Here is a 24,758-nt window from a genome sequence, read left to right on the forward strand (position 1 = left end):
TGTTTTTGTTTTTGTTTTTGTTCAGAAAACAAATAATGAATGATCCTTGTTTACTTGTTTATCTAAGAAACACATAAATGTACAGTTTATCTCGATCAGAGAATCAAACTGATGTTTGTAAATCATTAGTGTTTATTAAACACGGTTTCCAAAGTGATGGGGATTTTAAATCATCGGTGATTTACCAGTATATTTTTTTCTAATGTGTTTCTTGTTATTTTAATTAACATAATGATGAATTAATCCTGACTGGTTCAATTTTGTACAGCCCCTGTGTATGATAATTATACCCTAAGGGGTATGTTTACCTGTCTGCAACAAGTCAGTTGAGGGTCCACAGTGAGTAGTTTTCAAACATAACAACAAAACAAAAAGAACAGTCATATATTTTCTAAAGGATTTAAGTCAGGAACTTGCATGTTCTTGAGCAAAAGAAGTTCCATGTGGAATTTGTAACAAATCATAATAAAGACTTCTGGCTGTGTCCTTTTGCAATTAGATGTAGATTAAAGAAAAGATTGTGAGTAACTTATTTTTTATATTTCATTTATATATTTTTTTATATATCATTCTAGCTGCGGTATGAATTTACACAATGTAAAATCCTAAAAAAGCTTATCAATTTAAAACAACTTGTCTTATCATTCCATTTTAATTTTTGGCCCACGTAGGTGTCAGAAAGACAGAAGGAGAAGGCGAGAGAGATCGCATGTAGCCCCATGCAAATCTAAAAACTTGTGATCGCAAATACTCGGAAGGGGACACAATATTTGAAAAAAAACAATTTGTCATGCATAAGTTTCAAAACAGTTCAAAGCTGAAAATGTATACCTTGTCAACATAGTCTGACTTTTATCCATGTTGAAAAAACTGAACATTTAGAAAAAGGTATGATTATATAGCTAAATCAAGGTGTTTTGAATAACAAAATAAAGCTATACCCGTATAGCTAATTCAGCTACTGTAACAGAGCTTAATCAATTAATTTGAAGGGATTCTGCAAGACCTGTTTTTAACTCTTAAGCATTCTTAAAATGATTATATCATCATTCCTAATTCAAGGAAGGGCTAGTGATATGAGCAAAAGGATTTGATCTATCGACAAATAAACATGTGTGTTGTAAGTGGAGTGAATAATGATGACAAGTGAAAAAAAGGGATTAATATTCAAATTTTAGGAGCTTTCAACATTTATGTCCATGCAGGCAACTGTTCCCTTTTCCCCCTTCCCGGCCTCCAGGTTGTTTATGTACATTGTATACACCAGTGCTTTGTTTTGACATAAAAAATTGTAAAAATATATACATAAGTGTACACAAAGTTTAATGGCGGGTCTCTGAATGATTTTCTTTTCTAATTCTAGCAGGGTATGTTGAACGTAGAGTGTCATGAATGAAAGATGTCAAGCAGATTATCTTTGATATACTTTTGACCAGGTCATATTTTGATCATTTCTAGTTCAATGGAGTTGGTATGAACTCCATGAGGTCATATCCTTTCTACCATTAAATGCAGAATGACACAAGGAACAAGATTATGTATGTTAAGGGGAAAAGTTTTCAACCATTTTTGAGATATATGGCATTTGTACTTTCAATACCATTCAATGTGTCATAATACAAAGATGGCTTTGGGGCTTTCAATTTTTTCAACTGTTTCCAGTTCTAGGGAGTGGGAATGCCCCCCCCCCCCACCCCCCCGTGACTTGCTTCAATGTATAACTTGCATGTGACATCCAATAATCTTTGACCCTTTTCAAACTATAGGCCCCTAACCGTTTGCATTTCAAGAAATTTTTTCCCTGTCCTATACCTAAACTTTTAATGGTACCCCATAGTTATAATTTACTTACTGGCTGTTATTGGTACTGTTAACTTCATAAAATAATATATATTCCATTTAAAACTCTCTCTGAATTTTTACTGACATAATGATGCAATCCGATAATGATAACGGTAAAACTAGTACTGGTAGGGTGACACAAGTTCAACTCCATTTGCGGTTCGAACAATTCGAGAAGTTGTCATTTTGGTATCTAATTTTTTTTTATATAATTTTAGCAAAAATACTATGCACTAAAATAATAATACTTGTTGTTTTGACAATAAATTCGACAAGTTCCAGTTATGGGCCAAACATTTACACTCACCCCTTTTTTTAAAAAACAAAAATCGTCTTTAAAAAATTCTCTTTTGAACAGAATTAACACCATTAAATTCTGTAATTTCAAACTGGTAATGAATTTAGTATAACAAATACTTACATATTAGGGGCTCATGGGCAACATGTTCACCTGAGCATTTTATGCCCGATTTGACAAATACATGTATATATTTTAAATGAATTATAGAATTATTGTAGCTTCTTCCCTGGTTACCCAAATATGAAGGAGACTGCATTTAGAGACAAATACCTTAGTGCGAGTATTACTGTCTTATGACAGCACCTAGTTAAAACTGTCTAGGATCAAAGAATGGCGTAATTATCTATTCAATATTAAATACATTTACCTGAACATCTTGGCCCATCGTTGTAATAGTACTCATTGCAATTGATACAGTTATTTGGAGAATTACATTGCCCCCCTGATTCTATCCTTTGTAATCCAATTTTCGTGGGAATCATCTGCGCTTGATTACAGGCCCCAGTCAGTGTAGTCTTTCCATCACATATTGCTGTATATATATTATAATAATATAATATAATATAATATAATATTACACAATTATTGCTGTGCATGAGACCAATACAGTGATTTAGACAACAGAGGAGTACTAGTACAATATTCACCGAGCACGAAGTGCGAGTTAAATGTTATACTTGAAGGGTAGCTTCATTAACATGTTTACTAAAAAACACACTAATACTTGTTTTATTATGTGACTTAATAATACAAACTCGGCAAGCAATGTTAAAGCTGAACATGACTCATAAGTAGGCATACGCCATTTTCGATAATACAGTCTGTACTATCTACGATATCAACACCGGGGTATACCCTTCGCATTCGTTACACCCGACTGTTTATTGTCACGGGTATCGGCAGGAGTTCCTGCTGGTTATCTTACAATACCTTTGTTTACATTTTATTGCAGTTACGTGTATTTGTGTTTGTTTGTATACTGCACTGACCTGTGCAACTGTTGTAAGTTTCTTTGGTATCTTACTCTCCTGCATTGGAAGAAGTACATAGTTATTTCTTGTCGCTGTGTAGCATATTCTACACCGATAACGACTGATTACACTGAACAGTGACTAAGTGAGCGAACAATCGAATATGGCGGACAAATTCCTTTTCGGTATCGTGTTCAGTTTTAAGCAAAGTTTGTTTACATTTGTTGAAGTCCTAGCCGAAGAGATTGAGAGATTCGAGATAAAAATAGTTTTAACCATTTGTATTGTTTTGGAATTTCTTGTCCTTTTTTTTTGATATGGAATCATGCTACTAGTATGTTCACTTGGAGGGTCGGGCGCAGGTGAAATAAATTTTCATATCCTATTGTATCGATCTGGAAGATCTATTTTTAGACAAATATAGAAAAAATATCACGTGCAGGTGAACATACATGAAACTTAGGACGATTTCTACAATATTGGATCTCAGTCAAATAAAGAACTGATATATTAAAAACGATGTAATGTAAAAAAACCGAATTAATATCTTATATATCATACAATATAATAATATACTGTTAATGTAATTCCACAAAATCACACCAGATTTAAATAATTTACAATAATATAATATTATATAGTACAACATTGAGCTTTTTCTTAAGATTGTTTTATTATTATATTCCAAAAGAATATTGTCGTCAATCAAATGGCCTGGCCGCTTAAGATATTTTATTTTTGAAACAGGATTATATTAAGCAAAAATGGAAGAAAATGACTTTCTAAAAGCAGAATCGGGTAGTAATTCCTTCCCAGTTTTGAGAATTTTACTTTTGTACTTATGATATTTCAAAACAAAGACTACATTACCATAAGAACATCTTTGGTTATTAGATGTGGTCCATCCGCTGGCACACTTGTATCTAGTTGCTGTTCGAGAGCTGAAATAAAAGCAAGAAATTACCAGTGTAAAATCATTAAAATCACATAAATATCAAGGTAAAATTATAAAATATCAAATTATCCATTTGTGTTACATTTTGCCTGCTATGGTAAAAATACGAAACCATTTTACAGGCATTTTCAATATCTTGAGGGCATAATTAAATCAACACTTTTGGCAATCATAAGGACCAAGAGGAATATATCTATTGATGAAAATGTTTTTTTAAAAAAAACGAACGGAGATCAAGCTCAAAAATCAATAGAACAGTACAAAATATTCATTTTTCATAACAATTGGTTGATAATTTGCTCGACATATTTTTAAATCACTATTAAATTGAGAAATGTCTAAAACAAAGAGGTGGAGGAAGAAGAAACCTTATTTCATCTCCATGACTAGAATTAAACTATGTACTATATATAAAGCAGTATTAATTATAAGGAATATATGTATCCGTTTAAAAGATAGGATGGCATTCTCAACTTCTTAAAAATAATTATATAACTGAAAAATGTCACAAAATCCTAGTTCTTTTTTTTAAACAAATTAAAATGTAATCTTTTGCCTATGCAACAACTGGGACTCTCCGTATACCATATATGGGATAGTATGGCCTTCCATCTGAGAGGAAAAAGTGAATGTTGTTTACTCAAGGGTGTTTTGTGACAATTTTGGTTGAAAACAATATTGGTTATATTGGGTATAAAGAATTATAACAAGACATGTAGAGTGTGTTCTCCAACATCCCTGCGTCATTGGGAATAATAACAGACTTAGGCTAACAAAGAACAGGATATTTTGTATGTTATTTAATAAAACATGATTGTTCGAGAGGGAAAGATTTTCTTAAGTTTGTAATTCATCTAGAGGGAAGTTTTTTTTTACGTTGAAAACTTTCCAGGGGGAAGTATTTTTTCTGTAAACACAGTTAAAGTTAAATAGGTAACGTATTTTACTTACCTAATATACATATGTAAATACCTAAATTTTTCAAAAAGAGGGTCTTAAACATACACTGCACAAAATTACTAACGCACCACTTGTTATTCTCGTTTGTTAATTAAACATTTACCTAACAGAGCTAGTAAATCTAATACGCCACCTTTTCCAATACCGTGGAATTGTCAATTCTCTTGGTGTCATGACAAGACCCTTAAATGACCTTTTTGTCCGAAAACCAATTTCCCAACGTGCACTGTGCACCGTTTTTTCCCCAGATATGAAGTTTGTGATTGCCGATGGTGGCCAGTAAGGTATCTCCCAGTAAATCAAAGTACTGAAAGTACTGCAGGAAGGAGGCATGACAATTTAAAGTGTTTTAACATATACTATACATTGTATAAATTCATTTTTTGTCGTAAAATTGAAATTGATTAATTAAATTAAATAATACAAATGTTTATTAAATTTTCAACAGCGCAGTACTGTAATTTATTTATTGAATAAAAATGCTATTTTGTCACAATGGGAAAGAATATCAAAGTGATTATTTTGACACAGTTTGAAAGAATATCAGAAGTACGGCAAAATTTGCCTTCCCTTTACGAAGAGTGTTGTAGAAAATACTCATTGGCCTGACAAAGAAAAAAAACTGTCAAAGTTTCGTAAAAAATTAACGAAGCTGCGGGACCAAGATGGAACTGGTTTCCACTCATTCTTTACTGTGCAGGCATTTGTCTGGCATAAGATAAATGGAGGGCATAAATATATTGTTGAAATCTATGTCTACAATGTTTTTAATCTCACAATCACTAAGCTATGGCGTCTTAATTGCTCAACTATGACTTCAAAGCCTATGACACTGTGTTACGAAAAGACAAAAATCAAAGAAAATCTTAGACTAATCAATAGAAAATTTAATAATACATTATTATAGTTGAATATGGAATTTATTTCACTCGTGGGACATAATTGTTTTATATATATCTTTTTTCAAATATCGAAAAATAAAAAAAAAAGCCTGTACTAATTGTGAAATAAATTCCAACAAGAAAACATTGAAATTCTCTTTATATGTTGTATCTTTCTCTTACTCGCAAATATTACTTGCTTTGAACCATTTATTATACTTTGTATTTACATGTACGTAGGATAATGTTTTCTTTGTTTTTTCATTATTTTTTTTCATTTGAATATAAACATACAGTATTAAGTGTATATTGTCATTTGAATATAAACATACAGTATTAAGTGCATAATGTTTTCCTCTACTCATTCGCTCGCACTTTCTCACTCATAATCATCCATTCTGGCAAGTGGAAGCTTACTTGTTAATATATTTTAACAGAAAGAGAGAGAGAGAAAATACATCAATATAAATACACTAAATCAAGAAAAGCCTCAAATATTGTAACAGATAATAACTTATCAATATTGTCAAGTAGATCTTTCCATACTTGCTAGGTATTATACTTAAACTTTTGCATTTCTGACTTGCAATATATTTTCCACCCTATATTTGTTGTATAAGTGAAATAGAAATTCCAGCAAGCTTAGCAGTCTGCCTTTTTTTCAAACTTGAAAAAAAATATTGTTTTGTATACAGGATCAGAAAATTTACAACTCTGTTAACTTTCGACAAAGAAACTTCACCTAAAAAATATTAATTACATTAAAACCAATTCTTTCTGAAGTTGTTTGATAAATATGCATGCTTAGACCACTCCATAAAAGGGATATGTTTTCACAGTATATGAAAATATGTTGAATTGTTTCAACTTGAGGTCTACAGAAAGAACAGCAATCGATGATACAGTATTGATTCTTTTTAAATAATAGACAGGTAGAATTCTACGGAGAATTCTTATTGTAACTATTGGATTGAAGAGTCCTTGGTAGTCTTAAAGCAAAAAAAATGAAAGCATCATTAATACATATTTCTATACCATAATGACCAAACTCTAATTTCCATTTATGTACAGAAGTAGGAATAATATTTTTGCATTTAATTTTTTGTGTATAGTTTTAATACATCTATTTTGCAAAAACAAAGATTTATAATATAATAGAATATATGGCGTAAATATCTCTAATAAACTTTTGATTATAAAAGATTTCATACTTTGATATTGCATTCATTACACTGTTATACCGCATAATGGATACTTGAATATCACATTTCTGCTGAAAAATATGTGGTAAAAATTTCCTTCCTCATCTAAAAAATCTTCAGTAAGTTTCACACCCTTTTCATACCGGCTTTTTAAAACAGCGTTTTTGTAACTACTCTAATATTTGTATTGAACCACACAGGATGCTAGGAAATTTTTCCCTATAAAACTTACTATCAAAAGATTTAATAACATAAAGCAGATCGAGACTTAAAAAACATCTTGCCAAAAACAATTGTTTTGGGGGATTATACATTCAGAGATAAATGCATCACCAAAATAAAGTAGTTTGTAAACAAAATGTGTGCCATTTATAGCAGCAAAAGGTATCTAACAAAGGTGTGTGGCCTGCTTTTAACCTTTTCAGTCAAGAACGTTTCAAGGACATAATAAACTTGCTAATTTCTACAGTTTTAATCCCCCATGCTGATAATCTTGAATCACAACTGTACGTTTATTATTTTTTTTACATTTTGCATTCCAAATAAATTCATAAATATCTTTGCATAATGATGAGATTATATACCGTTTTGGTGTAGGGAGTGATATAAACAAATGATTACTTTTTGAAATAATTAAAGATTTTACCATAGTAAAAGACCAATCGGTTTTAGAATTTAGACGTGCTTTTTATTTTTGGAATCTGTATGCCATAATTTAAATCTGTAATTTGTTGTAGATGGACAGAAAAGTTAATTCCTAAAAGGTTAAAAGTTGTACAGCTTTCGTCGAATTTCCATCTAGAATGATGAAAGACCTGAATTGGAGCCTATCAATATTATTTTTGTTTTAGAGCTGTTTACTTTTAAACCAGTTATTTTTTAGAAAAAAAATCTAAGGTATCGAAGGCAGCAAACAGTGAATTAAGTGACCCATCAAAAGCAAGATATGTATCATCAGCGTACTGACTTATTTTATGTTCCTTATCACATATCATAATACCCATTTATATTATTTATTTTGTTTAATTAAGAATGCAAGAACTTAGGTAAAAGAAGACACAAATCTCTTTGTCTACATCTCCTCTCAATATCAATCTGATTAGATAAAAACCCACTTTGTAACACTGAAGCCTTAAATTTATCGAAATTCTAAATTAATAGTAGCGGACTGATTTAAACAGACGAATCACAAATAAAAGTTATCGAGAGTAATGGTTAGTTTGAAGTATTTTCGCATTAGAAGCTTCAATAAAAGCATGAAATAGTTTGGAAAATATTGAGACGTCTGTTTGCCTCTCTCTTTTTTAACATTCAGTATTATATATCAAGGAGCAATTGCATGAGTGAAAAAAGGTGAAGATAACGAACAGTGATCGACATAAAAAAAAACTTTAAACAATACAAATATATGAACGGGCGTAAAACACAGGTAACTAGGAGAAGTAAGCAACCCCTGTCTACCGGTCACACCCGCCGTGAGCTCTGTGTATTGATCAGGTAGATGGAACATTTCATAGTCAAATTCATTAATAAAAACAAAGCCCTAACAATTGGTATGAATCAAGTCAGCCAAAATACGACTCAATGGTAGGTTATATATACTAACAAGGTCATTATAACGACCAAATAATTTAAAATGCTGACTTTCGTCGACGTGTTAAAATCCCTGTAACATCAAACTTATCTTTTAGTAGCCCCTGCCTCGGTTTAAAAAAATATCGTACTCGGAGCATGCTCTTGAGTATCGAATAAGTTGGGAGATGTAAACACTATATGCAGGTGATAGCGAGATAATGCTACATCTTGTTTGTCATCTCGTGTGTCATATAATTTAGTTGTTAGTTGGTCCTTATCGTCCATAGTCAGTAAAGCATCCAAATATGAAACAAATGTGGCAGACTCTGTGGAGTCTTTAATTTCAAGTTCACTGGGATATATTGAATCTACATATGAATGGAAGTAACAAGTTCATTGATAATACATCGTCGATATATCTAAATGTCGAGTTGAAGGCAACAGCAAATGTTTTCGTCTTCTCATGTAGAAGTTTTTGGATGAATTCTGTTTCATAGAATTTGACAAAACGCTAACTAAATAAGAAATGAGCATAAAAATGCACTTATTAATAGTCAGTCAATAATATTTTATCAAAACTATATACATGTACCTGAAAGCTAAAACAAACATCATAATCATAATAAATTCATAAAAACATTAGCACGAGTGTAAGGAAGCATGTTCTAGTTCTCCCAGAGTACAACAAAATTGTGACTTAAATGTAACCTTCGAAGATAAGACACATTTCTCTTTAAGAAATGGTAATTCTTTTAATCATGTGCAATGACAGCTTATCCTAATGGTAGAATATAGTACAGCAATGGCCCATGCCACTCATATTAAGAAATTTGAAATGGATCACCTCGGTCTAACTAAAATATAATCCCGTATTTTGATTGTAGTCATGCTGGAAATGAGAACCCTGAATAAATAGATGATTGAGGGTGTAAAATTGGGTAAAAAAAATCAAAAATATGTAAATGAATGAAATCAATATTGTTATCTGCTTTAATATTGTTCATGCCTATGATTGTACCATAGATATAAAAGTATTAAATGACCTTGAATGTTCTTGATTTAATTCACGTAATCACATTTAACATATATAGCTGGACCGACTTAGAATAAATAAATGCTCTATTTAACCTCACACCATACAATTTCAATATAATTATGTTATTGATATCCGAAAAAAACACAATATGGCTAAAATATTTAAATTATACATATGACAGAGTTGTACAATTATAACTAGAGATCTGTTATTTTTTCTGAAGTTTGAGTCTCATTACGAGATTCTTTTTAATTGTAATTTTTAAAGATGCCAGGAACTGTCTTTTTCCAAAAAAAAATTGGAAAGACTTCAATTCTCTTTGACATTAAAATCGAACACAAGCTTTGAAAATCTAAACTTCTCCCTCTCACCGTAATTTGATGTTTTTTAAATCTTTTTGCAGCAATTTTTCACCAGAAGAAAGACTAATCTTTTTAAAGCTGTTTTAATTTGTTGCAAATTTCTCCAAAGAACACCCTGCAGACACCATACTGACTGCTTTAGGGTCAAATGCCATATGAGCATGGTTTTCATAGTTATTTATCTTTTAATACATTTATATATTTCAATTTGTACTTTGGTAACATAGTTATATATCACATACAATATACATCATAGACAAGTTTTGAAAAATAAAATTCTGATTTTCTTTGGTGGTGCTTTAGCAATTTTGTCCAGTCTAGTACATAATTATTTCCAAGAAAAAAATGTAATCTCGATGCTTTGTCTATTTTTTTTTTAAATTTCTTTGTTTGAAATTTTATTAAAAATTTATTTTTTTTTTGATAGCTTAGTGAAGATAATTTATATTAAATACAAAACACAAAAGAATATGATTAAAAACTACAGAACAATTATACGTATACATAGGGGTTAACAGGAAAATGGAATAACAGTGTACAGTTTAAGACCATAAGTGAGGAATCATCTCAATTTTCACTTTTTTATTCTTTGGAAAAAAATTCAAAAGAAAAGTATTTGTGAGATCAATTTTCATCCCTATTTTCATTTTTTTTTTACTGAATTATGCAAAAATAAAGAAAAAAATATAATTTTCTTTTCCTAAGATATTAAGAAATATATAATGAATAATTGAATAGTTTTAGCCTCGAAATACAATGATTTCTTAACGAGCCCGTAAAATTTGACATATATCTTTATTTCACGGTGAATGTAATGGGGGTTGGGGCGCGGAAAAGGCAACAAAAGGGCGACGAAGACAGGCAATGATTATAATTTCAGTGACCATAAAAAAATAAATGACATCAAATGCATAATAAACAGACCTTTCTCTGCAAATCAAATTTACTTAACTGTTTAAATAATTATACTTAACTTACTAAGACTGTATAATTAAAAGTAAGTTTACATGTGATATTCTATTTATCACATTCCTTTTTTCTGATACTGAGGAGTATATTTATTTATTTATTTACCTATAAGCTCCACATCTACTCCACCATCCACATGAGTAGGTGTAGTATGAACTTACATAATAAAGCTCCGACACTATTTGGCTTCTGCAATCAGGAAAGGGTATTCAGTTTAAACGATTCAAAGATACCAGAATACTTTTTTAATGCATTTTAATAAATTCCACCAAAAAAGTATATATATTTTACACAATTTTTGAAACCTTTAACAAATGATTTGAGCAAAAACGAATAAATACCCGCTGAAAATTACTAATATAGCATTATATATGTTACGAATACGTTATATTTAAAAAGTTAAAAAAAATGCATAGAAATTTTTTTTTTTCTCAGTTAATAATTTTAAAACTAAGTGGCCATTATTTAGTTTTTTGATATCAACTTTACAGTAATTCTTACCCGTTGATACAGACAAATTTCCAAAGAGTAACTAGAAGGAGACAAACCAACTGTTTTCTCGCCATCTTGCTCTTTGAATAAGATGTGGTAGATATTTTCCAGATTTAAAAGAATTGTTATATATTTGAAATTTCTTCCTGGATTATTTTTACCGCTCCAGGAGGATTTTAATCAATAGCAATTTAGTTATTTTTTCATCCAGATTCTGTGTTAAAAGAAAATAGGGTTTATTTTCAAATAAAGCACTTTTTGTTAAAATTTTGTAATTTTACTTTTGTTGATGTTAGAATGTATTGTATTCTTTTGGTATTTTACCAAAACATTTATTATTAAACTTCGTATTGTCAATGGATATTTTGAAGTGGTTAAGAAATTTCAGTTTTCTTATAGAATATATGTCCTTGTTGAATTTAATTGCTTTCGCTTTCATAGTTACTGCGCAATTGGGCCAGATGAGCATATAGATAGGTAATATATTCTGTATACAACTGAAACTCCGAATATTTCTTCAGTCATATAGTAATAGAGTATTAAATTACAAAATGTGAAATAGCAATTTACGACAATGGTTTGGTCATATATGAAAACAGTCCAGGTAAAACATTATGAATACGGCTGTCACTATAAATTGTTCTTCAGTCATGTAGGGTATCAAGTAACAAGAAAATCTGGGTAAAGTCAGATATTTGGTGGATTATTTTAAAACCAGTTCATACAAAAAGTGTTGCAAATATAAGAGAAGAATTGTAATTGATTAAGCAGTTGATACAAATTAACATTAATTTCCATAGCATTGTTTCTCTCAGTACTAGTATGTGTAGGTAGCTGTAGTGCCTTGGAACTGTTCATCTTTCTTAAGAGTATATCAAAACGTCTAATTCATTTCCTTCGTTTATTAGGAATAGGAAAAGATTGACTACAATAAAGGAAATAACAAAACTTACTATGTTACAAATATAAATATTTGACTTTAAAAATTGCTAAACAATTGCAAATTACTACTATCAAAATTGAATTCAAGAACATGCATGCACGTGTGCTGGATTCTGACTGGCTATTACTTATATGGCTGTATCTCAAATAGTTTCAATGAAAATGTTTGAGATTTCTTACATAGGTTGAGATTCTGTTTCAGAGGATGACATATAAAATATCTAGAAAACATGGGCATGCACGTGCTCTGAAATCTAATTGGCTAATACTCAAAGGATTAGAATTAAATACTTCTGAAAAATAAATGTAGATTTATTACACAAAAGCATTGCCAAAATCAATGACACTTGTAAGGAATGGTTCCCATAACATGAAAAAAAAATCGTGTGATTAAAAACTTATGTGCATGAATCGTCTTCCTTAGGACAATTTTGGAGAATTTATTTTATTTACTTATCTATTCATTCATTTATTGGTTTACTTATTTTATTTTATTTTATTTTTTTTTTTTTTTTGGCACCTGACATTATAATACAATAAAATAGTTTCAATGCAAGGAAAAGATCAGAGGCATTCCGAATATATCGTTCATCTTGCGTTCACCGTTCGTTCACCGTTCACTTTGCGTTCGCGTTTGCGCTCCGTTCGCGTTCTGCGTTCGCTCACCGTTCACCGTTCACACATCGTTCACCAAGTTGCGTTCAGCGTTCACACATCGTTCACTCACCGTTCGCTCTGCGTTCGTTCAGCGTTCGTTCACCGTTCGTTCAGCGTTCGCTCACCGTTCAAGTGGGAAAGTTGAAAAGATTTTTTTTTCAAAGTGCGTTAATATCGATCATATTGACGCACTTTGAAAAATGTGCACGGCTTGGTCAATATTCTTGCAAATTTAAGGTATAATGAATAATTATTTGAACCTGGTTTGGTAACATTTCAGTGATGACGTCACCAGGATCTTAGACGTTTTAAAGATTTTAGGGGTTGTCTTGTTTCAAAAGGTTCTCGTACATGTTATAAAAGGGAAATGGGTCTTTTAGAAATAATGGAGGAATATTGTGTAATAGCACAACTTCGTTTTTTCTTTTTCATCCAGTCTGTAATACATGTAAGTTCGATGTGTAGGGGTCGATTAGTGATTTAAAGCATTTAATCTACTTAGGACTTATTTATACTTTTTACTGTATTTAGAATTTTCTGTTCTCTTTTTCAAATATGACCCTTAGGGGTACGAGAAATGCAACAAAATGGGTCCAGGTGTGTGTGTTTGTGTGTTTTGTTTTTTTGATTTGTAGTTATTTGATTTTGTAAAGCTACTTTGGCCAAAGTATAGTTAGTTGGCTATTGTTGTTAGATCAGCGATATGGCCACTGAGCCTATCTTCTTTAAAATAATAGAGTGCGTTATTATTTTTCCTAGGAAAGCTTTTTTAAATGTTTTCATCACATGTATTTACGTTAACTCAAATTTAATGAGAGAAAAAAGTATATCAGTATCATACCAAATATGGAAAGATAATGAGTTGGGTTGAGGGACCTTCTACATGTCTTCTGTTCCCGATGAGGATAGATCAATTCATCAGTTTTTCGAAAGAAATATAACAAAGTAAAGTTGTCTATTACTAAAATCTAAGTCCAGAATTTTTGTTTTATACATAGTTTATCAAAGTGTTTTAAATGTCTCCATGGTTAAAAAAAAAAATGCTTACGTACACTCTTAACGCAATTTGAAAAAAAAAATCAAAGTGCATTGATTTTTCCCCAATTTTAACGCACTTTAAAATAAAAAAAAATTGAAAGTGCGTATTTTTTTCAAACTACGTTGGCACTTGTTAATAATATATATATATATATATATATATATATATATATATATATATATATATATATATATATATATATATATATATATATATATATATATATATATATATATATATATATATATATATATATATATATATATATATATTAGGGATGTCAACGAATAGTCGACTATTCGACTATCAGTCGAATGGACCGACGATCGAATAATGAAACGACATTCGAATATTATTTTAACTAAATAAATGCAATAAATGAGTGATAGATGAAATGGAATTCTCATAAAAAAATTGAGAAACAGTCTTTCCTCATAGACAGCCGATAATTTTCCTCAACAACAACAACAACAAAAAAACGGTACATTTTCCATGTACGTATAGAAAGTACAACAATTATAAGTGCTTCAATACTGCGAGATTTAATTGTCAGTAGCTGCCTGTGTTGTTTTTGTAATAAATTACCAACCAATATAATGGGCTTTGTTTGTAAAATCATTAATTGGACTTGATCTTATACCATGTACCAATTATCTTTTGTTATTTTAAGTTTGCTCAAATGCAGATATAAACCTGTTTTGATACTTTGATAATTATTAAAACAACGTGCTTACATTTTAAACTGTTTGAGGACATTTTGATAGCCCCCCCCCCCCCCCTCCACTTTATTTCATAATAAGCTTTAAAAAATATCGGCTGGCAATTTTTTAATGCTTACTAAATAAAAAATGACTGCATGTACAGGCCGATTTATGAATTCTATTGACGGGGAAATAATAAATTTTGGAGAATTAGGTTTCTAAATTTACTTCATAAAATCATGCTATCCACGCTTACATTGCATGAATTTTGATGTTACTTTCTAAATAGATTAAAGTAAAAAGGTTTTTAAGTATGTACCAGTGAAGTTTGAAATAAAATTTTATTTTCAGAAAATGTTCCGAATATTCGACTATCGTTCGAATAATGCAATCGAATGATCGACTAAGGAAAATAAATATTTTGACATCCCTAATATATATATATATATATATATATATATATATATATATATATATATATATATATATATATATATATATATATATATATATATATATATATATATATATATGAAAAACATATATTAATTGTTAGCACTAAAGTGAATATCAAAATGTCTACTGTAGATTCCTTATTTTACGCGAGTACTTATTATCACGAAATGGCCCAAGGGCGTCAAATCGCGAGAACAATAATTCGCGAAGGGATGATTTATCTAGAGATTTTACATACATTAAAGCACCATGAAAATAAAAGCGAGTAATTTTATTTCGCGAGCGGTGCTTCTCGCGTAATTACGCGATAATTTATTCCTCGCGTATAATTAGGAATCTACAGTATTTTATCTAAAGTAAAGGTAACTACTTATAGTAATTAAAGATTTGGGTAGAAAAGCGTTAAGTGGAGGTGATGGCGCAGTTGTAAGCATGGGCAGCTTCGAACCCGGTGGCCCTGGGTTCGAGTCCAGTCGGTCGCTAAAATCACTGTGTTATCACTGTGACCCTGAACAAGTTAGTTCACACTATTGGTGCAAAATCTCAGTCCAGGGGTTAAAATCGGAACCTGGCTCAGGAAAGGAGCTGGCTATGTCAGCGGATTTTGAAAGCATTAGCGCCGTACATTTGGCAGCTCTGCTTGTATGCATGGAATTTGGTCTCGTCAGGGGGGTAAATTGTGGAAGTTGTGTAGTCGTTCGGGGCAATTTACTTTGCAAAGAAGACTATAAACCGTACCTTTACCTATTAAATGCAGCGATAAGGAAAAGATCTTTCACTATTGAATACTACGTTACAACCTGGTACACAACTGGTTTAACGTACATTATATAGCTCATTTTATTTAAGATCATGGTTTATCAAAATAGGCTTTGCTTATTGTAAGGAAAAAATAAATCTGTAATTATCTATAATTGAATAATATACAGTGCTGCCTCAAAAATTAATAGCGGAAAAATAAAACGGGGGATTTTTTTAAAGTTTAAAATTTTAAAAAATGATTCTCGTATAAAAATTCATCGATTGTCTTCTACTTTTGAGTTATTTTCCTAATCTGATGAAGTATCAATGTTTTCGTCTACTATCTTTAACCATCTGTAATTTTCAATATGGCACGAAACATTTGGTTGTTGATTTAGAACGAGATGGGCAACATTAAAAAATTAAATTGAATGGTTGTTAAATTCATCGAGTCGACAATTCATTTTATATGGGAAAAAAGGGAAATTTTGAAAATTTCCTCGAACCAGCAGATGTCCGAAAGTGAAGAGGCTGGCGGAGAGTAAACATAAAGGGGCTGGTATCCAGGAAGCATATGAGACTTTTGCGGGATATTACTACTAAATTTAGTACAGGGGGAGCAGTAAATGTGCAACATAAGACTGTACAAAGAATTCTACTTAGTAAAAAGGTTTTAAGGCGAGTTGTGAAGAACAAAGTGATAGTGAGGAAAGTAAACAAAAGAAAGCGACTTTCTTGGTGTCTTGTGATGAGAAAAGGACAGTGCAGAATGAATGAAAGCCGATATATTTAGTGAGGAATCACATATTGTGATAGGACAAAATAATCGAGTATATGTGTAGCGCTCTGCAAAATAATCTGTGGTTCCGTTTTAGTCCGTCATTTCTGTAACAGAACTTGCCAGTTTCAGGAAGATAATGTCCCTGTGCATCAAACACGAATTATTAGATAATATAAACATGACAATAATATATTCTGTTTGACCTAGCCTGCCTAATCACCAGATTTCAACATTATTGAAAATATATGCTTCGCATAAAAAAGATCTTAAATACACTGCCCGAAACATGATCTTTTTAACGCCATTTCGTAAGTTCTATGGTCGATGCAATTACCCTGTCAGCAAATACAATCTATCATTATGTCACATGCTGACTAACTTTTTTCATACTTATTGTTAGGTCATTATTTACACACTGAATTGTCAACGGATTTTTCCAACGTTATTTCCCGATCATGACGAGAAGCACACGACGGGTGTGACCGGTCGGCAGGGGATGCTCACTCCTCCATGGCACCTGATCCCACCTCCGATGTTATAGAGGTCAGTGTTTGCTCTGCTCCTGATTTGTATTGTTTGAGGGACTTTTTAGCTTGAACACTGTTCGTTATTTCCATATATTTCATTACAATCTTTGGACTTCATATCAACCAAACCGTTCACGGTAGCTCAGTCGGTAGAGCGCTCACTCCGTGATCGGGAGGTCGTGAGTTCGAATCTCGGCCGCGACAGACCCAAGTAGATAAAATGGGTAGCAACTGTTCCTTCGCCATGCGCTCGGCACTTTGAAGTGAAAGTTGCGGGTCTTTCGGATGAGACCTTAAAAACCGAGGCCCCGTGTCACGGCAGGCGTTGGCACGATAAAGATCCCTCACTGCTCAATGGCCCTGAGTGCCGAGTAAAGGTCAAAATTTGAAGCCCTTCACCGGTAGATGGTGACGTCTCTATATGAGTGAAAAATTCTCGAATGGGACGTAAAACAACATACAATCAATCAATCAATCTTATCAACCAAATTATATCCAGAATTTGAATAAGTCACTTCCTAGAAAAAGTACGGCAGTTATTTGACGTCATGATAGCTTGACAAAGTATTAAAGTAAGTGTTTCTATTTTTAATATATATTTCACCCCAAACCTTTTGAAACGGTGTTTGTTTACATGGTTCGCCATTTTGTTTTTCTACGAATGCTTTTGAGGTAGCGCTGTACATTAAAAAGATAAAAAGACTCCACATAAACATGACAAATATGACGAATAAGACAAAATAACTATATTAATAAAATGAATATATGTTACATACACATATGTACAAAGAATCAATTTCCTAACTCATCTTTTGTGGCTTCTATGCTTTTACAAATTAATATTATATGTAATATACATTGCACAATAATTGAATATTGCTCAATTTCAATTTTGTTGTCATTTCAAACACCATTTCACTATTTTAGGAGCGTAATAAATCCTTTGATATCTTCGTAAGTTCCACTAGCACTGATAGCCCTCACAAACACATGAACAGACAACTTAGACAAATTTGTGATCGTTGGCGGTAGACCAAAGGTAACACTGGTTCCTGTGGTCTCTTGCCATTGTAGAACGTCAATTCCTCCTTCTACTGTTCCCGCCGATACTTCGTAGAACAAAGGATGTTGTGAAATAAATACGTCATCCCAGGATACAGTAAACTCTTTGTTTCCATCATGCCAAGACACCGTCAAGGTACTACTTGCTATTGAAATCAACATCATATCAGAATATGTTAATAGTCTTTTAAGTAAAAAGTTTTATATCTGTATTCCCAATTTCACTTTCTTGTATATCTGTAATCATTTGTTTTAAGAAAAAAAAACAGTTTTTCGATTTTAATAAATTCATTCAAATAGTAACGATAAAGACAATTCTTAAGCGTTGGTAAAATTGTATAGAAATCTTGTGTATCAATATCAGATTAGGTATTATTTTGTTCCTTTTTCGACATATATTAAGCTTTAAAGGGTGTTTTGGGATTAACTCAACCAAAAACACTTGTTAATTGATTTATTGCTAGATATTATAGTTTAGATTTTTGTACATTATTCCATTTTCAAGTCTGATCAATCATTCTTACCCTTTTTTGCTGGGTTACTATAAGCGATTGTTATGTTGTAAAGGACCTCATCGCTGGTCAATAAAAGTTTACTGATTGCTTGAATGGTAATATTCTTCAGACCTTCTGCCATGTCCATGTTTAGAATACTTGCTATTTGAATGTCTTGTCCATTTGGATATGATATTTGTTCTTCAACTTTTCTTTTCTCACCGAAAAAAGTTATCTGTCAACAAGTACATGTATGCACATCCTATAAATCAATACTATTATTATTTACAAACAGGAAAAATTATCCTCAATCTTACTGACTCGCAAATATTTAAACTTTTCAAATCATCACTCACTGTAAAATTTCATTAAAGAAGGTATAAACAATCCCCGAACTTATTTTCCATTGGGTAAAAAAAAACTACTATAATTTAAAATAAACCAGATTAAAAGATAATCGTACCTTATATTGCTCAATTCCAGTAAAGTCTTCAAACCCAGACCATTGTATCCTTATATTATTTTTTATGCTTTGATAATGAAAACCAGCCTGATATTCAGTGATTGACATCGGCAATACAGTCACCTCTGCATGAGCTATGGATGGTGGACGAATTGAAATCTTCACGCCGTCAGACGATTTTGAAGCAAGTAATCCAGCACGATTATGACATCTTATTGTAGAAAATATGGTTCTGTTTTCTAGTACACTATAGTTAAAATCTTTAAATGCTAAAGTTTCCCTAGGTTCCAATTTTTCAAACGTCTGTAAATCTATTCCTTGTGGCTGATAACCTTAAAAGAAAAACTGGTGATATAATGGAACGGAAATGATAAAAAATCAATTTCAATTTCAAGATTATATTTCCATATACCGATCGCCCACTCGCAATAGTCGATTCCAGATTCCTCGTCTGTCACCAAATAGTTAACTGCAACTTCATTGTCTGTCCAAGCATCCTCATCCCCATCTAAAACAAATATAAAATTACTGTCATTACATTGTAAAACATTCATAATTACACCAATTCAGTGACCATAGCTTTGTTTTCAGCTTACTCCATAATCTGCCATCGTTCACAGTGACAATAACTGGCGACGTCAAATCAACAAGAACAGGTACAGAGTACGATATTCCAAGAAGTCCGACAGCGTTTGAGGCCACCACTGTCACGTGTACATATGTGTTATGGATAAGGGTGACATTAGCATTAATTCCAAAGTTGCTTAGCCCAACGCTGGTAAAATCCTGCAACTGTGTTCCACCTTTTGTGTACCCTAGTGAAGAAATAATAAATCTTAAATGTCAATAAATGTAAGAACTCATTCAAAGATGATGGTAAATTAGTATGGAACGGATATACATGTATATACCTTACCTATTGCCCACTGATATTCTGTGATAGGACTGACATCTTCAAGGAAACTCCAAACCCCATGCATGGAACCCCATTGATGTATATAAACGACGTGGGCAGACACATGAGAGTCAGTATTGTTATTAACGGTCCTTTCTACAACTTGCAATGTAACTTGGTCAATAAACAGACCTGTCCTAATGTCTGTGCTGCCGATTTCGAAAATTGTATTATCATTTTCTGCTTTAAAAAAGAAGCTATGTTTATGCCAAGATACAATTTCACGGGATTCAGATACATCGTTATCATCATGTCTGTAAGCCCTTGGATACAGAAGAAACACATGTTTATTTTTCCCAATGTTTACAAACCCTTCTTTGTTGGCTATTGTTGCAACACGCATTGAAAGATGGCTGGAAAAGAAGTCAACGCGATAAAGTTTTCCACTTTTAAGTTCATTTATAACTTGCTTAACACTGCCTCTGACAATAAGAAATGATTTTCCATCTCTACCAAAATTCTTCACAGATGACACAACAGCAGAACAACTGCCACGAGTCAGATTCCAGTAATCTGGAATGAACTCATTACCGAGTGAACAGATGTTTTGGTCATTGATATTTTCAATTGCTAATGAATTTCTAGATTTTTCAAAAGAAGGATTCAACAAGAGGTTTTTCTCGGTGTGATAAAGGTATTCAGGCTGTGGTGGAGTGTTGTCGATAGTGACGCCATCGGAAACTGCAATGTCAGATTTATATCCCACATTGTCCACTGCATAAACTTTGCTGTAGTAGATTTTTCCTGAAGGAAAGAACACAACTTTATTTACTTATAGTGAAAACAAATCTTGAAGGTGTTCATAATAAGTCTTGAACACACGTACGTAAAAATGTCAAATGCTGGTCCTGCAAATGTAAGTAAACAGTTTAATTCTTGATCATAATGCATCTGATTTTTTGTGCACCTACCATGTAAAAATACAGAAAACAATCAGTCTGAGCAAGAGAAAAAATCAAGAAAAATAAATACACGTATATTAAGGACATTGGCAAGTCAGGGTTTTCCGGAGAAATAAGGTTTAATACATGGGTTTTTTTCACTTATAAAATATTGATTGAGAGTGATCTCCCGTGTAGAATTCTCTAAGCGGTGAAAACCAATAAAGCGTATGTTACAGAGGTAAACAAAAGCACGTGTACTTCCTTCAACGAGTAGAATCATCTACACAGCAAGAAAGAAAAGTAGTAATGGCTTTGTTGTATATTGTATTCAGGGACAAAGAGCCAACAGGTCGTCATTTACCATAGTTATGCTCGGTATGCTTGGAAGGGCAAAGATGTGACATATGCTGAAAGGTAGGTCGACCATGCCGACTGAGAACAGTTCTTAGGTCATGTGAAGGAATCAGCATTTAGTAACTTCGAATGAAAGTAAAAAATAAATCCATGCCAATATTTTTTATGACAATGTGTTTCAATAAAGTCAGTCAATTACATGATAAAAAACAATCAACCAGTCTCTTGACCAATTTTAGCTGTTAAGGGACGCTGCTCAAAAATGATGATCGGTGCCGATATATCCATGTCTTGTTTATATATATATACATCTTCAGCCAAAATATCTAGAAGTCATAGGAAATGAAGATACAATAATGTATATAATACGAAAACTGTATAAAATAAATGGGTTTTGAAGAAATATTATGGTGAAAAATTATGTAGGTCCCCTTTATCAACATTTTACATAGGAAATGCATTAGGAGTTGTAAAAACACTAATTTGACAAATTCTAAGAAGAAGAATGTTGGATTGGTAGGTAAAACGATCCAGAATATAGCCTGTTTAGTACATTTAAACCTACTCAAAAGTTCTTGAAAAATTCTATACAATAACCAGGAACCTTGCCAATGTCCTTAATGCAAGATAAAGTTATATCTTCACGTTTCATCAGTTTCCTGAAATCATACCATTTGGTAGTTCAACAGCAAGTTTTCTTGAGACTGAAATGTGAATCCCTACGCTCTCCCATCCCCATATGCTGCATTCAGTAGTAGAATGCACTGTTGAGACTGTGGTCGTGTTGCCTACACACCAAAAGTAATTCCTTATCCCTGATCCTGTATCTAAAAACCCATGCCATCTAGCTTGAACTAAGTTTGATGCATTCTGAAACTCCAGATCATGCAAACCTGTTCAAAAATATTACATTATTCTAAAGAACAGAGAAAAGAAATGAAAAAATATAGTAAAAAATCAGGATGTATTTTTTTTTCGAAATGTAACAAATACTGTAAAATCACACATTTTTATGGGAGTTTAATTTTTACTTGTTTTCTCGATATGGAAGGACCCAACAATTCATCTTTCTGCATAAAATGTTTCAATTCAATACCACAAAATCAAATTCCCTCAAAACAATATTTTTACTCAAACCACGTAAATTTGACCCCATGAAAATAAGTAATTTTACTGTATGCAAACCTATTCCATCTAACACTATTCCTAGCCTCGGTTTGTCGTTATCAATTAAGAATCCGTCAGAGGATTCTGTGCGGTGGATTCCCGAGAATCCGTAGACGATGACATTGGTGAAGTACTGGACTCCCGGAGACAAAGAGAGTCTGCGCACCAAATATGTCGTCTCTGTATTAGATAAATCTTCTCCACTGTCCCAAACACCGTACCCTGACATAAAGATATGCTAATATTAATCACACCGTTTCTAAACATTTGAAAGACGGATAAGCAAGAAAAGAGCACTAGTATTTTAAAGGATATTTTAAATAAAGTCGATAAAGATAAATCAAAGAACTATATGTGGTATATGCATATTTTTGCCCCAATAGATGTCCTGAATTTTATATACTGTATGAAAAATCTGAATTAACAAAAAATATTATGGTTTTGAAGTAGGTTATTGGCTATTTTTGTTTCTATGACGTCACAGACTATTTGGATTTTGCATTATTTTTCGGAAAGAGGACAAAATGGACTTTTTTTTTCAATTTTTACAATATAATTTAAAGAGTGCAAATCTCTTCCATAACAATATTCAAATGAAATATATGGAGATAACGAACAGTATTCAAGCTCAAAAGTCCGTTATACAATACAAAAAAGAAGCAGAGCAAACACGGACCTCCAAACATCAGAGGTGGGATCAGGTGCCATGGAGGAGTGAGTATCCCCTGCCGACCGGTCACACCCGCCGTGTGCTCCTTGTCATGATCGGGAAATAACGGAAAAATCCGTCGACAATTCAGTGTGTAAATAATGGCCTAACAATTAGTATGAAAAACGTCAGTCAGCATTTGACTCAATGATAAATTGTATTTGCTGACAAGGTCATTGTATCGACCATAGAACTTACGAAATGATGACTTTAGACGAGACAGCTGATATTCTTGTTTCATCAACTTATTTGTCAATAATTTACCTCGTTTTAGAAAATGTACATACGTAGAGCATGCTCTTGCGTATCGAATCAACTGAGAGATATATACCCCGTATGCAGGTGATGAAGGTATATTGCTGCATAAGTAAGGGAAGTTGACGATTGAAAAGTTAAAGTCATCACGTTTATCATAAAGCTTGGTTTTTAGTTTACCATTAACGTCTTTTTTAAGTAAAATATCCAAATATGAAACAGATGTGTCGGACTATGTGGTATCTTTTATCTCAAGTTCACCAGGATATATCGTATCGACATAAGAATGAAAATAGCCATTGTTAATTGACAATACGTCGTCGATATATCTAAATGTCGAGTTGAACGCCACAACAAGTGATTTCTTCTTTTCACATACAAGTTTTTGGACAAACTCTGCTTCATATGAATACAAAAAAAGGTCTGCTAATAACGGGGCGCAATTGGTACCCATAGAAATTCCAATAGATTGTTGGAAGACCTGGTCTTCAAAAACCACATAGATATTGTCAATCAGAAACTCAAGCATCTTTTTAATGTCAACTTCAGAGTACTTGTGTGTACAATCAGAATGTTTTTTAACAAAATAATTTTGCAAATGACCAATGACAAGGTAAGTATATTTACGAGTTACGAATATTTCATTGATAATATTTTCATTCTACACATTATATCAAAATATTGAGTTGGAACAGACCTCAGCTCGTTAACTCTTACTCAAAATATCAACGTAAGTACTAAATCATGGACATTTTGAATTTATGTCATTATCCTGGGGTCATATCTTACATATGTCGCCATGGCTGGTGAAAATATGTAATGCTTCAAAGTCTACATATACCCCCTACTTTAGATCATAATTATAGATTTCTCCGTCAAAGTTTGATGTTGAAGGCAAATATTGGTCATTACCGAATATAATCCTTTCAATCTATTGCTGATTTTGAGAAATTAGAATTCGTACTCCGTTATTTCCCGATAATGACAAAGAGAACATGCAAGGCGGTTGTGACCGGTCGACAGGG

General features: G+C 32.2%; 2 protein-coding genes across 2 annotated transcripts in view; both read right to left on the reverse strand.

The window, feature by feature from the left end:
- The window catches only part of LOC133184957 (uncharacterized), a 35,737-nt gene extending 24,117 nt beyond the window's left edge, over nt 1–11,620 (reverse strand). The window contains exons 1-3 of the mRNA XM_061320022.1: nt 11,556–11,620; nt 3,985–4,055; nt 2,511–2,675 (exon numbers count right to left, since the gene is read on the reverse strand). Of these exons, the coding sequence (XP_061176006.1) occupies nt 2,511–2,675; nt 3,985–4,055; nt 11,556–11,620 (301 nt within the window). The remainder of the gene's footprint in view (nt 1–2,510; nt 2,676–3,984; nt 4,056–11,555) is intronic.
- Nucleotides 11,621–18,293: 6,673 nt separating this feature from the next.
- LOC133184958 (uncharacterized) overlaps nt 18,294–24,758 on the reverse strand; it is a 40,996-nt gene continuing 34,531 nt past the window's right edge. The window contains exons 44-51 of the mRNA XM_061320023.1: nt 22,788–22,991; nt 22,274–22,495; nt 20,326–21,108; nt 20,006–20,224; nt 19,822–19,917; nt 19,410–19,741; nt 18,977–19,181; nt 18,294–18,598 (exon numbers count right to left, since the gene is read on the reverse strand). Coding sequence (XP_061176007.1) covers nt 18,309–18,598; nt 18,977–19,181; nt 19,410–19,741; nt 19,822–19,917; nt 20,006–20,224; nt 20,326–21,108; nt 22,274–22,495; nt 22,788–22,991 — 2,351 coding nt within the window. The 3' untranslated portion in view covers nt 18,294–18,308. The remainder of the gene's footprint in view (nt 18,599–18,976; nt 19,182–19,409; nt 19,742–19,821; nt 19,918–20,005; nt 20,225–20,325; nt 21,109–22,273; nt 22,496–22,787; nt 22,992–24,758) is intronic.

The sequence above is a fragment of the Saccostrea echinata genome, unplaced genomic scaffold, assembly GCF_033153115.1.
Source record: "Saccostrea echinata isolate AGI-Se365-2 ecotype Australia unplaced genomic scaffold, CSIRO_AGI_Sech_v1 ptg000012l, whole genome shotgun sequence".
Lineage (NCBI taxonomy): Eukaryota > Metazoa > Mollusca > Bivalvia > Ostreida > Ostreidae > Saccostrea > Saccostrea echinata.